Source organism: Centrocercus urophasianus, unplaced genomic scaffold (assembly GCF_019232065.1).
Source record: "Centrocercus urophasianus isolate 14NV4802_14NV808 unplaced genomic scaffold, USGS_Curo_1.0 seq_14, whole genome shotgun sequence".
NCBI lineage: Eukaryota > Metazoa > Chordata > Aves > Galliformes > Phasianidae > Centrocercus > Centrocercus urophasianus.
In genome coordinates this window covers 5,361,809-5,374,731 of record NW_024884586.1, presented here as the reverse complement: position 1 = coordinate 5,374,731, position 12,923 = coordinate 5,361,809, and the positions used below count along the sequence as shown (strand labels likewise).

General features: G+C 36.8%; 1 protein-coding gene across 1 annotated transcript in view; it reads right to left on the bottom strand.

Annotated features, from left to right (window-relative positions):
* The window catches only part of OTOG (otogelin), a 92,913-nt gene that overhangs the window by 51,034 nt on the left and 28,956 nt on the right, over positions 1-12,923 (bottom strand). Inside the window, exons 20-24 of the mRNA XM_042814279.1 lie at positions 12,717-12,882; positions 12,283-12,357; positions 10,930-10,973; positions 10,056-10,209; positions 3,363-3,470 (exon numbers count right to left, since the gene is read on the bottom strand). Of these exons, the coding sequence (XP_042670213.1) occupies positions 3,363-3,470; positions 10,056-10,209; positions 10,930-10,973; positions 12,283-12,357; positions 12,717-12,882 (547 nt within the window). The remainder of the gene's footprint in view (positions 1-3,362; positions 3,471-10,055; positions 10,210-10,929; positions 10,974-12,282; positions 12,358-12,716; positions 12,883-12,923) is intronic.

The following is a 12,923-nucleotide window of genomic DNA, read 5'->3' as shown; positions in this document are numbered from 1 at the left end:
ACCTTAAGAATCACACTGTCTCCCTGTGCATCATCCTCTTGGTATTTGAATATAATTTTTGGAAATATAAGCGTTTATAGATAATGGACAAAATCATGTCAGCTTTCCACAAGCAATTTTTTAAATGTTACATTTTAAGTTTCTAAGCCACATGAACATTTTAGAAACAGTCCTCAACAAAGACAGCAAGTTGGTGCCCTGACAGCTTTATTACAGACACAACTAGATACGTGTTATAGATCCAGGCTAAAATAAATATATTACATAAAATAACTTCAATACATACCTAAATTTTTTCACAAAAACATTACACAATTAATATCCTCATTAAATGAACATTCTATATTTACAACTATGTATGAGCCTGACTTTTAGAAATTTTAGGCGATAAGTTCAGGCTGTAACCCAGCTTCTAATAGTCATTCTGTAGCAGCACCTAAGGCAGGAACCTATCAAAGCTAATGGAGAGAGGAAAAAAAGTGATGAAAGCACATGTGGGCTGAAAAAATAACTGATGCTTCTCTGAGAGACATTAGGATTCAGATGCAGTCTTGTGCAGAAACTTTTCTCAACATGCAAAGAAAGGAGAGCTCCCTTTCAGAAGCCTTAACACAGTCACAGTCAGAATGAAGGGCTTCAGAGGTACATTATGTCCTGGATGTCCTACTCTCCACATTTCTTGCATATCAAGTAAACTGATATTTCATTAACAGAGTCTAGGGAGTTCAAATTGAAAAAGCAGAGCTACAGGCTGCTTTCAGACTTTGACTAGCTGTTTTATAACAGTGCGTTTTAAAGTAGTATTATAAGTACACAGAAAGCCCAATTCAGCATCCCCCAGCAACTGAACAGCATTTTTCCTATATTCTCAATGTACGACAGCAAACCAGCACAGCTAACTGCACCACCCATGTTACATTGCACAACACAGCACCAAAATGCTGCTCTGATAAGGTCAGCTGCTACCACAACCTTTTGTGTTTAATCTAGCCAGCATATTATTCAGGCAGTTGCACTGGAAACAAAACTAGCCCATCCCAAAACTGCTATCTCCGATAGCTGATCAGCCTTCCAACAGTAGCTCTGCCAGTTTAAGAAGTTTGTCATTTTACTGTTCCATAGAGAAATCAGATTAGTAGTCGTGCTGTTAATATTAAATCAGATATGAATGACCATAATGGTATTTAACACCAATGCTATGCAATACCAATGCACTATTTCTGTACACTAAATTACATAAACATCATTACAACTATTAGGAATGTTTAATGGGCTTACTGAGTATTCTCTTTGTTTACAGAGGCAAAAACACACCTTTCCCTTGCCATATAAAACATATCTATGCATACGTATACAGCATTCTCAAAGACTTTCTCCATCTTTTATCAAGTATGCCACTTCTGAGGGAAGCAGAGCTGGCTACAGACTTATCAGTAAACTACTGATCGCCAAAAAGACATTATCACTTCACATTTCTTTGCTTCTTGGATGTGGAAGCATTGAAAAGCCATGACAACCTTAAGGAATTCATGGGCCTGGCCTCAGAAAAATAACATCAAGCTAAAAATCCAGAGAATTTCCACCTGCCCTGCTGCTGCCTTTGGCAAACTCTGACACAGATAAGATATAGTAGCTCTTTCTGATGTAAGCAATAACACACCAGGTCCAACTGGTGTGAAGATGGCTTTTGAAATAATGGGGTGAATAACCCGGGTCGCTTTACCTGCCTGGCCAGTGGAGATGGCTTGTAAGATGCTTCACCAGTCGACCAAAGGGCTACAAATATCTTCTAGAGCAGATACTGAGGACCTGACGAGAGGCAGAGGTAGGCAGTCAGCACAAGGCTGGAGGGGGCATTGATATCCAGACAAGGCAACGTCTAGCGCTGACTGGACAAGCCTTCACTGGACAAGGCTGAACTGCACAGGCCAGAAGTAGTAGTTTACCAGGTGACATCTGTTAAATGCTCCTGGCAAGCTTAGAATAAGGGGACAAAAGGGCAGATTACTCTGCTGAGAGGCTGGAGGCTACAGCACTACCACAGTATCTCAGTACTTGACATTTTTCTGAGCTGATTTTTTCTGAGACTCTGTTAAGACTTAGTGCCAGCTTGCAAAATTCAACACTAGACAAAGATCAAAACAGGCAGGTCCATCAGACAGGTATTTTTTCACATCCTGTTTCCAGTGAAGCTTATTGAAATGGTAGTGTATAGTGTTCTACTGAGGGCACTGAAGGAAACTCCACAGAGTAACCTAGCTACAAGGCAGGCACCATGCACCAGGGCAACACTGGACAGTGAACAACTAGGTTTCTGCAGGTCACTCAGTGATTCTATCAACCATCACTTATTTACACCAATTCCAGTAGAAGCCAATTGATTCATCAATTATCTCACCTACAAATAAAACAAGTTAACTAACTATGCTCAGCACAATGCTCTAATCTCTCATGACAAAGATGATCAAAGGAGTGAGGCATCCCTACAGCAAAGAAAGGTTGAGGAAGCTGGGCTTGTTCAGTCTGGAGAAGAGAAGGCTCTGTGGAGACCTAATTGTATCCTTCCAATACTTAAAGGGAGCTTGTAAACAGGAGGAGACCAACTTTTCACATAGATACTGATACATAAAAAAAAAAAAAAAAAAAAAAAGGAATGGTTTTAAACTAAAAAGAGAGAAGACTTAGATCAGGTATTAGCAGGAAATTCTTTACTCAAGAAGGTGATGAGACACTAGAACAGGCTGCCAAAAGAAGCAGTGAATGCCCCAATCCTAGAGGTATTTAAGGCCAGTATGAACGGGGCCCTGGGCAGCCTCATCTAGTAACAGGCAACTTTGCTGATGGCAAGGGGTTAGAACTGGATTATATTTGAGGTCCCTTTTAACCCAAGCCATTCTACAATTCTATCATAGAAGGCCACAGGGTTATGTTTTGACCCCTCAGAGCGTTCAGATTCCATCATAAAAGTAAAAATAAGATAGAAAGCTTCGATTTCACAAATGCCATACAGGTGTACTACCTGAAGGACTTCTTTCTGTGCTCTAGAAACACTCTCCAAGAAATATTTAAAGTATCTTGATAGACTAATAGTCAAAACCATGTTTTTTCAAATCAAGCTTTTGTCCAAATCCAGTTATTTTTGTTCCTAAACAACATATTGCTGTTTTGCTATGTAAAAGTCTCTCGAAATAAACTCTAAAAAATATGTAGCTACAATAATTCTTCACATGAGAGCAATACAAAATTATGGTGGGTGGATAAGAATCTAGTGTGTACTTATGAATTAGAAAGATGAAGGTAAAAAACAAAATAGCCAAGACATAGTTAAAAGTTCAAATGATAAATAAAAGATCTGTGCTTACCATGTATGACAGGATGAAATCACTTTGTCACCTGGGAAGTACTCCTTTCCTTTCCACAAACATGGGCATTCATCTGTTTCCAAGCATACATCCCCATGCTTAACAAGACTATTAAAAAAGATATATACATTCAATAGAAGTACATCCAAACCAGATACCTATATACAAAAATATTTTCCAAAGCTGCAAATTATGTTATTATTGAAAAATATTTTAAATCTCAGACTGAGTAGGTACAGTTTTAGTAATACTTGTATCTGTAATTTGACAATTTACTCTCACAGCAGCTATATGTTGTACCTTTAGTAAGTAAATACAAGCACATAGGGCATTAGCTCTTCAAGCAGTAACCTTCTGAAAACATTCGTTGATGTACATGCTTTAAGACCATGAAAACTAAGGTCTTTCAGACCTCCCACAAATTTCTCCAAATTTCTTTGAATTTAGTCACTTAAATGTTCAAGGTCATGTTGGGATGGGACCTTGAGCAACCTGACCTTGCAGAAGTTGTTCCTGCCCACGTCATGGGTGCTGGAACTAAATGGTCTTTAAAGTCCCATCCAACACAAATAATTCTGCGTTTCTATGATTCTAACTACAGCAGAATTGCCATCACAGACATTTCCTCTAGAAGTATAAATCCATTTAAAAAAAGTGACTTAATCATTGTAACAATTTGGGTAGATTTAAATGTGTATTTCTTTAGCCATCAGAATTAGAGTGCTTTCAGACATTGCATAGTTTTCCCATATCTGTTATTAGCCTCTTTTTCTATGAATAACGTAATGAGATTATCAAAAGAACTTTCTCAGATGCATTAAATGAGTACATATTTCTGTATGAAGGACTTCTTACCTTTAAGCAAGCAATCATAAAAATACTTATAAAAAAGCCTCCAAGGGAGACAACATGCACAGGTATTTGCAGATCAAGGCTAAAAAAAAAAATTGTAGTTCAAGCTATAAACCTGTATTTAGAAATAATTACAACTCCTACAGAAGCAGATAAAACCTGAATTATAAAAAAAAATTGCTGAAAAAAATTCCAGTTGAAAAGAAGGAAGAATTCATGTGCAGCAAGACAAAAAGCAGCCAGTCTTCATTTTGAAGTAAAATATTTGTGGCTTTTAATGATATCATAGAAATTACTATGATACCATAGGAATTGAAATAGCAGTATTTTACAAAAGAGAGATCTCAGATTCTACAAATAAGTCTCAGGAAATACACCAGAAATATTGAATGTTTTCATTTAATTTTTTTTTTTTTTCTAGCTGTATTTCTTCCAAAGCTTCATTCATTTCTCTAAACTATTTTAATGCTGTTTGATAGTCAAGTAGATATCAAGATAGGACTGTTGTAATTGGAAAGACTAACACAGTGGAAGGGCAATATAGGAATGTAACAGCAAAGGGACTAGCACATATAGGATGGTATTTCACAGGAAAAATAAAGGTGCTCACCCATCTCCAAAGATCTAGGCTCACAGCAAAGACTCCACAAGGGGAGTCCAATCAGAGCTCCTTCCACAATGGAAATCAACCTTTACATGGGGTCTAAGAGGTGCAGCCAGGCTCCACCTCCCCCAAGTTGCACAGATGGATTGCTTTCACCTGTGCTCCCAGGGCTGACCAGGTCTTTTCCCCAGATCAGTGATTCAGGCCACAACTGAACAGTTTCCATACATGAGACCTACTGGCATAACAACTGATAGAACACCTTTGATGACAAATAAGTCTAATGACATGCAACTTTTGTAAATCTGAACTCTTGATAAGCTACAGCAGTAATTTCAGATTAAGCATTTCTTTTACTTAGCACTGCAATTTCAGCAAGACACTGGACCAAGGACAACAGACCAGAGGTATGAGACATCTTTATGGGTTTTTTCCCTTCATTTCCAAGAGCAAAGATCTAGTCAAAGGTCTAGTCATTAGCGAAAACCCTACACTAAACTGAAGAACCACAGTGCTATCCCAGGGTACATGACATGTTCTTTGTAATCCATACTTAATTCAACTATTGTGCCACTGGAAGACAATCGACTGGAAGACTGAAATTCCCACTGGCTTAAAGCTCAGAACTGAAGAGAACATTCAGACACGAAGAGCATCATACTGGCAAGGCAACATTAAATGCAGTTTTTCCCTCAGAGTGGCTAAAACAGGTGATAACAGCTTTCTCTCTTGTGAAGCCAAGCAAGTGGATAGATTTCAGTAATCTAAGAATTCACCACAAATACATGACAGGCCTTGCACTGTTCCCCTTTGAAGTATCAGACATTTTTCTTGACACCTATATTTTACTGTCCAGCCCCCAGTGAACTCCAAAGATACAAGGATAGCTATCGCGTTTCATTGTGCCTAACCAATATTCAGTTTCATTACTGCTTTATTAACTACATATTTATTCATTCATATAACCACATAAATAGTTTTTGTAAAGTCATAATTTGCATAAATGTGTCTTGTGAGTGAGGTCTTCACTTTTGGAAAGCTCATAGATCTGAGGCAAAATAATAAGTCTCCAACAACATCCACCAGAGCAGTTATTAATAGTTTGTGAATATCCAGCTTTTGCCCTTGAGTAACAGCCTACTGCCAACTGATACACACAGCCATGGACACTTTTGGCCCACCAACAATTCTGCTGTCTGAGATGCCCACAAACCATAGAACAATGGAATCATTAAGGTTGAAAATGATCTCTAAGATCATCAAATCCAACCATCAAACCATCACCACCACGATGGCTGCACCATGTCCCTAAGTGCCACATCTACACATTTCTATGCATTTCCTGTAAAGACCAAAGATAGAGTGCAAGAGAGGTAAAAGGAATGAAATAAACAACATGTCTCTAGTACCGGAATACAATCACTGCACACAACTTCTCTAACAAGAAAATAAGTAAACCATTATTTTCTTTTTAAAGCACGAAATGCTGATAATATGAGTATAGTGCCTGATGACTTCATTTTGGTTCGCTCACTGTCTAGCTGGGAGGAGTTACTACAATCCTTCTGAATCTTTTAATTGTTTGGGGAGCTTTTTGAGATATACCCATTCCTTTCTTCTTCATATTTTATCAATAATATGCCAGGTACTTGGTGAAGTTAATTTTATATAATGCTGGAGAGGTTTTATCATGCCCTTGCTGTACCCCTCTGAGTACCAACTCCTCCAGTTCTTCAACTGAGACACCCGCACTCCTGTTGTTTCATCTTGTAATGATAGAATTCCTGCACTAACCTTTACCACCAGCATACTATCAGTGCTAAGCAGCATAGGCCATAAAAAATAAAATTGATAAAAACAGCATTAACAACTTAGATACAAAAGGTAGGTGAGAGTAAGAAAAATAATGAAGTGGAATGGTTAAGTTTCATCTAAGCTCCCATACTCTGCAACCTCTTTTGTAGATTCCTCCCTCCTCCTATGCATTTTCATTAACTCTTCCAAGAGGCTTCAGAGTATTTGGCTCACCCAGCTGCCTCTGCCTCCTCCAAAACCCCATAAAGCACAACCTAATTCCAATTTTGGAAAGAATGCTGCAACACTGGAACTGAATAAGAACATTTTCTGTTTCAATGAAACATTCCAAAATTGTATTTAAGCTCCTTACATGTTATTTGATACAGTACATCACCTTAGAAACACAGTGATAAATCAGATATTTTTTGAGTAAAGTGATTCAGTATCTCTTTTTTAGAGAAAAAACCTCATTACAACTGCAGGTTATTACAGCCTCCAGTGCACTGTATTTTCACAGCTCCATTTCATGAGAGCAAGCAAGAGAAAAAGAAACAGACCTAAAAAACTCTCACTATGTTAAAACAGCTCAAGTGTAATACTGTCCAAGTTCATCTAACTGGAGAGTATCCTCTGCCATCATTAATAGATGCCTGCAGAGGTGGAGAACATCACAACCAACCTGGAAACTCCATGTGATGCTACAACACTCATTCAAGAAAAAAAAATGAAGTGAAAATTATATGTCTATGGTGTCTTAATGACTATAATTCATTTTGCCAACCATGAGGTGTATGTAATTTTAAAAAGCATATACTCTTGCACCAAAAGAATTATAACATGAATCAACACTGCCAATGTTGGGAGTGCCAATCACAAACCAAGTCTAAAGAAATACACAGTCACAAAGTTCAGGAAAGAAGAACTCATGTTTTGTGTTTTTTTTTTCCTGAAACTACAAAATAAAAAAAGTAGTAGCAGAAATTAACAGAAGCAGGAAATTAATATTTGCAACTGGGTCCACATGTATTGCAAGTTATTGAAAAAAAACTCAGAATTTGTACAGAACAGCCTCTTCTTTTCTATAGAAAGACTGAATTAATGAAAAATAAAAACCTAGATTTGTTTAATACCTCTGATACCAGAAACATGAACAGGTAATATATATTAGTGTTTATTTCTGGTTGTTAAGTGTTTCGGTTAAGTCAGTTTAGACAAAAATCCCTGACAGCAAATGGATAACAAAAACATAGCAGGTGTACTTCTACCATTCAGTTTTTTCTCCTGGCAGAGAAATTTAAATGGACGCATTTAAGTTACCCAACTATATATTAAGAAATATCAATAGCAACTAAAACTTGCATATGAGGAAGAAAAAATTTCCTTTAAGTATTATCATTTCATATTTCTGCATATATATATATATATATTTTTTTTTTTTTTTTTTTTAAACTCTTTGCTCTCCAACTGAAGGCTCAGTCTTCAAGTTGGAAGGACAAGTCATCTGAATCATAGCAACACAGAAGCAGAAAACGCAACTTGGACTAATATTGCAAAGTTGCAAACTGTTGTGAACAGGGTACTACTTATCCTTCAGAAATGCAGCAAGGGAGAAAATGTTATTTATATGAGATGAGAAACTGAGAAATAGACAGAAGTGCTAATCTTAAAAAGCACAGTAGCTTTAAAGGTGTCAGCAAAGCAGAGTAGAGAAATATTAGAATGTGTATTCTAGGAGATTTAATGCTCTCAGTTCTTCTAAACTAGAGGGAGACTATATGATCATAATTTTTATACTGCAAGAACTGTAACTCAGACTGAAAATGATCTCCCATAAAGTATTTAGAGCACAGTTGTGTCTGATCTATCCACTGCAGACTAAAACTGGAGTCAAGTAAGACGAAGAAAACTGCTACATTTCACTATGATTTACTTATTAACTGTATTTAACTTCTATTTCATAGAAGTTGCACTAGAATGCACTCTGAGCACAAAAATAAGAGTACTGCTGGAAGTATTGTGATCTATTTGAAAGAATATTTCAGACTCCAGATCGTAGATAGATTGCAAGTTAAGTTAAAAAATGCCCTTTAAAGTCTTCACATTACTTTCAGCAAAAAAGTTTTCTCCTTCTGTGGTGTACATGTTAAATACCTTTCCTAATATCACAAAATAATCATTGCACAGACTGGAAGGATCCTTCCTTCCGCAAGAAATGTAGCTTCCTATAAATATTTTTAAATCCTGATATATTCATTTTCTACACTACTTTTTCCCCATTTCTTTACCTAATATCAATTAAAACTAATCAAAAATGCTAAACTGGCCTAACTATTAAGTCAGGTTAGATTATGGGCAGCAAATCAAACAAAACTGATGCAAGATATCACAAAAGCATAAATAAAGGAGTGGAAACTGATGATTTCAGTTCAAGAGCTGTTGTTAAGATCAAAGAAATTCCACAGCTATTTTACTCTTGTAAAGCTGACTATGTGACTTCAGTTTTGTGTTTCTCCAGTATGAACTGATTGCCTAGAAAGATGGATGGAAGGAAATAAGCAGACATTTCATAGATTCGTAGAATAGTATCATAGAATGGCCTGGGTTGAAAAAGACCACAATGTTCATTCAGTTTCAACCCCCTACTATGTGCAGGGTCACCAACCAGCAGACCAGGCTGCCCAGAGCCACATCCAGTCTGGCCTTGAATACTCCAGGGATGGGGCACCCACAGCCTCCTTGGGCAACCTGTTCCAGTGTCTCACCACCCTCTGTGTGAAAAATTTCCTTCTAATATCTAACCTAAAACTCCCCATCTCCCCATTCCTCCTTATCCTATCTCTATCCATCCTTGTAAACTACCATTCTCTCTCCTGTTTACATGCTTCCTTCAATATTGGAAGGCCACAGTGAGGTCTCCCCAGAGCTTTTCTACCTCAGCAGTACAGAGTAATATTTCTGGTCAGAATCCTGGGCCTGAGGATACCATTTCCTACTTCTACTTTACAAACTGACGATGTGGTCCTACAAACAGATTTGCAAAAGTTAAACTTTCTACAGGAACTTTCTACTTTTTTGATTTTTGTCTTGAAAATATTACAAGCCTCTCCCTCATGTAACCATACAAATACACTACAAGATCTGTAACGTCAACAGTTACTGACATTTTTTTCTCTACTTAAATGCAAGAACTTGGCTCAGGAAGCAGTGGAAAATTTTCATAATCCTAGGGCCAGTCACAGCAAAGGAGTAGATCATATAAACTTTCTGTTCTTTTCTGAGTTCTCAGCCATACAGTGCTGCTGAAAATAGCCACTGGGTTTGGAGGGTATCAGTCAACCCAAGTTCTCCAAGTAATGCTATGGTACATCTTCAGTAGTGATAACTACTAAAGTTACTGAACTGTGGTTGTGCACCAAAACACAATACAAAATACTACTCACCCTGGTGGGCAGACACAACCTGAAACACAAGGAAGGTGTGCTGAAAAAGTGAGGTTTAGCAGTTGGTTCTCACAAGTTCTCTCTCTGCTGAGTTCAGCATCAACTTTTGGATTACTGCAGTTAATATAAATCTGCCCAACTGGGCAGTTCTGTGCTGGGGGGGAAATAAATTGACAAACACATTAGTTCTCCACACTTCAAATTTTGTTTCCAACAGTGGTCTGCAATACACTGTTCAAATAAAGCTACAAATGTAGTGTCTCTATAACTGCTGACCAACTGTCTTTTCTGAGCATAGTTAACTTCCCAGTACCTCTACAAACCTCATACAAAATACTCAAATTTATACATATATTTAATAAGGGACATAACTTTCTCAGCAGTTGCAACGAAATAAAATGAGCACCATCACAGAGTCTAGGCCATAAAACTTAACATGAAATATACTTTAATAGAAAAGGCAATTCTAATTTTTATTTAAATGAGAAATGCAGTATTAGTCTTTATCTCTCATTCAGAATTTGTAGAGTGAAAGAAAAGTATCTGAGAAATTAGTGTTCAATTCCTACAATGATATTAAGTGATAATGCTAGCCTTTGTAATCTCTACTCAAGTTCTGCTATTTGTCATGAGCTTAAATTCATTTACATTAGCAATCTTAAAAAAAGAAAATATATTAAACTACTTCAGAGCACTGGGGAAAAAAAGTTGCTCAGATTTTAAAGCATTTTAGACAGTTCTCAGGGATTCTATCTAACATATCATTCATTTCTACACATAGCACCATTTTGTACCAAATACAAAATTTCACATAGATTAGAGGGCAAATATTCATTAGACTTCAAGCATAATCTCCCTGTGCTGCTTCACTCACCAATTATGTTGTTATCACAATTTATGACTCCATTACTGCAATGGCTGGAATGAAAATATAAGATATGAGGGCCGGGAAGATGTCAGATATTGCTATTTTCTGTTCAATAATGAAATGTACAGTACAAATCAATTAAAAATTGTGTAAGATTTGCATTGAAAATTAGAACTATGATAAAAGCATATATTCATTATCTCAGAAAGTACTGAACTCCAATCTTTTGCTTTCTATGTAATATAAGATGTAGGATAAACCCTACAGATAACAACCATTGAAAAGTACAAGTATTATTCTGAGGAGTTAGGGTACCTGAGTTGACACAAAAATATCTCCAGAAATATACCACTATATTGCTCCCTAAGACATTAGTGCAGGAATAGCAAACCAAGCCCTATAAATAGGATTATCATCATCATCTAAGAAAATGCAGTAACAGTAGCAAAATAAAACAAGGTCTTAAATACATACACAGTTACAGCAAGCTACTCTGCTCTGTGTATGTACTATTATACAAACATTCATATCATTATTGTAAGTATTCCTTTTTTTTTTTTTTTTTTTTTTCCTTAAACAGTAGCTTAGAACCATACCAACAGCCCCACGTTATCCCACAGTTGCAGGTAAATTTCAGCACTGAATATAATACATACATGAGCTACTGAGACTGCAGCATTTCTTGTGCTAAACCAGGGTGACTTTTCCCCAACCAAAACACAGTAAGAATAGATTGATTCCACTCCTATCATGGGCCATTAACAAACTATCCATCTGAAAATTCCAGCCAAAATGCTCTAGTTTTTTTTTTTTTTTTATAATGTTAGAAAATTTGATTGCCACTGTCAAAAATGTTGCAAGCAAAAGTCATGACTAAATGAGACAAATCTGTTATTTTATCTGAAATCCCAGCTGCCAAATTCCAATATAAATCCACTGAAATCAACAGAAAGATGACTTTCATGTGCAGCCATTTCTTAAAAATAAAAAAAATCCATTTGTGGACAATCACATCAACAGTGTGACTCAGCCAATTGTTTACCATAGTGCTTAGCATACTTAAATCAGAAAAAAGCTGGGGTTTTCCAGAGCTCTGTGTTAGTATGAATTTATCTAATGACAGCAGCTTTTCATTCTAATCTGCACTTCAGCATAAAGAAATGCAAGCACAGCAACCTGAAAAACTAAATTCTAAAGAAGCTCCATCCAAATATGCATAGAAATCAATGCAGGATTTTTCTGTGTTTAACATTAACAGCAACAACAAAAAACAGGGTAAATAGAACGATCTGCTAGAGTTTTCAGAACAGAGACAGAGAGCACATTCTGTCAGATGAAAGAACAGTTTTATTCTCTTACCATTTACCCAAAGATGTGATGACATTGTCTCCAGGTGGATAGTCGATTCCTTGAAAATAACAGGGGCATTCATTTCTAGAGTAGGAGAAAATAAAAGTAACTCTGATTACCTCAGAAACTGAAGGAAAAAATTAATCGCATTCCCTGTGAAATCAGCAACAAACAATCAGCAACCTTCATATAACAATGGAGACATTTTGTGTTTCTCACATGCCAGAAACAGGCAGTATGTGACAATCAGCTTTGTCAGTGCTTGATGAATTTAAACACTCCAATTGTTTTTGATCAACAAGCAGGTTCCACGTACTTAAGTTCCTGCCAATTTTGCTAATGCACAGTATCTATGTGTTTCACGTTTCTTGATGTTTAAATGTCATGTAAAGGCAATGGTGTAAGACAGTGAGTGTAACTATCAGAAGTGCAACTTTACCTACCTCTCTACACATCTTTCAGTCTTGGAGTCCAAGTACATTCCAAAGGGACAAGCACAGCCTTCAACACAATCACTGCTGCATGTCTCTGGCACAGACAGTGCTTGGCAGGTTCTGCCACAGGTAGATACACAAGTACTGTACTCCTTTGTATCTTCACATGAAAGAGCTGTCCAAATGAAGAAAATCTCTCAGATTACCATGCAAGAG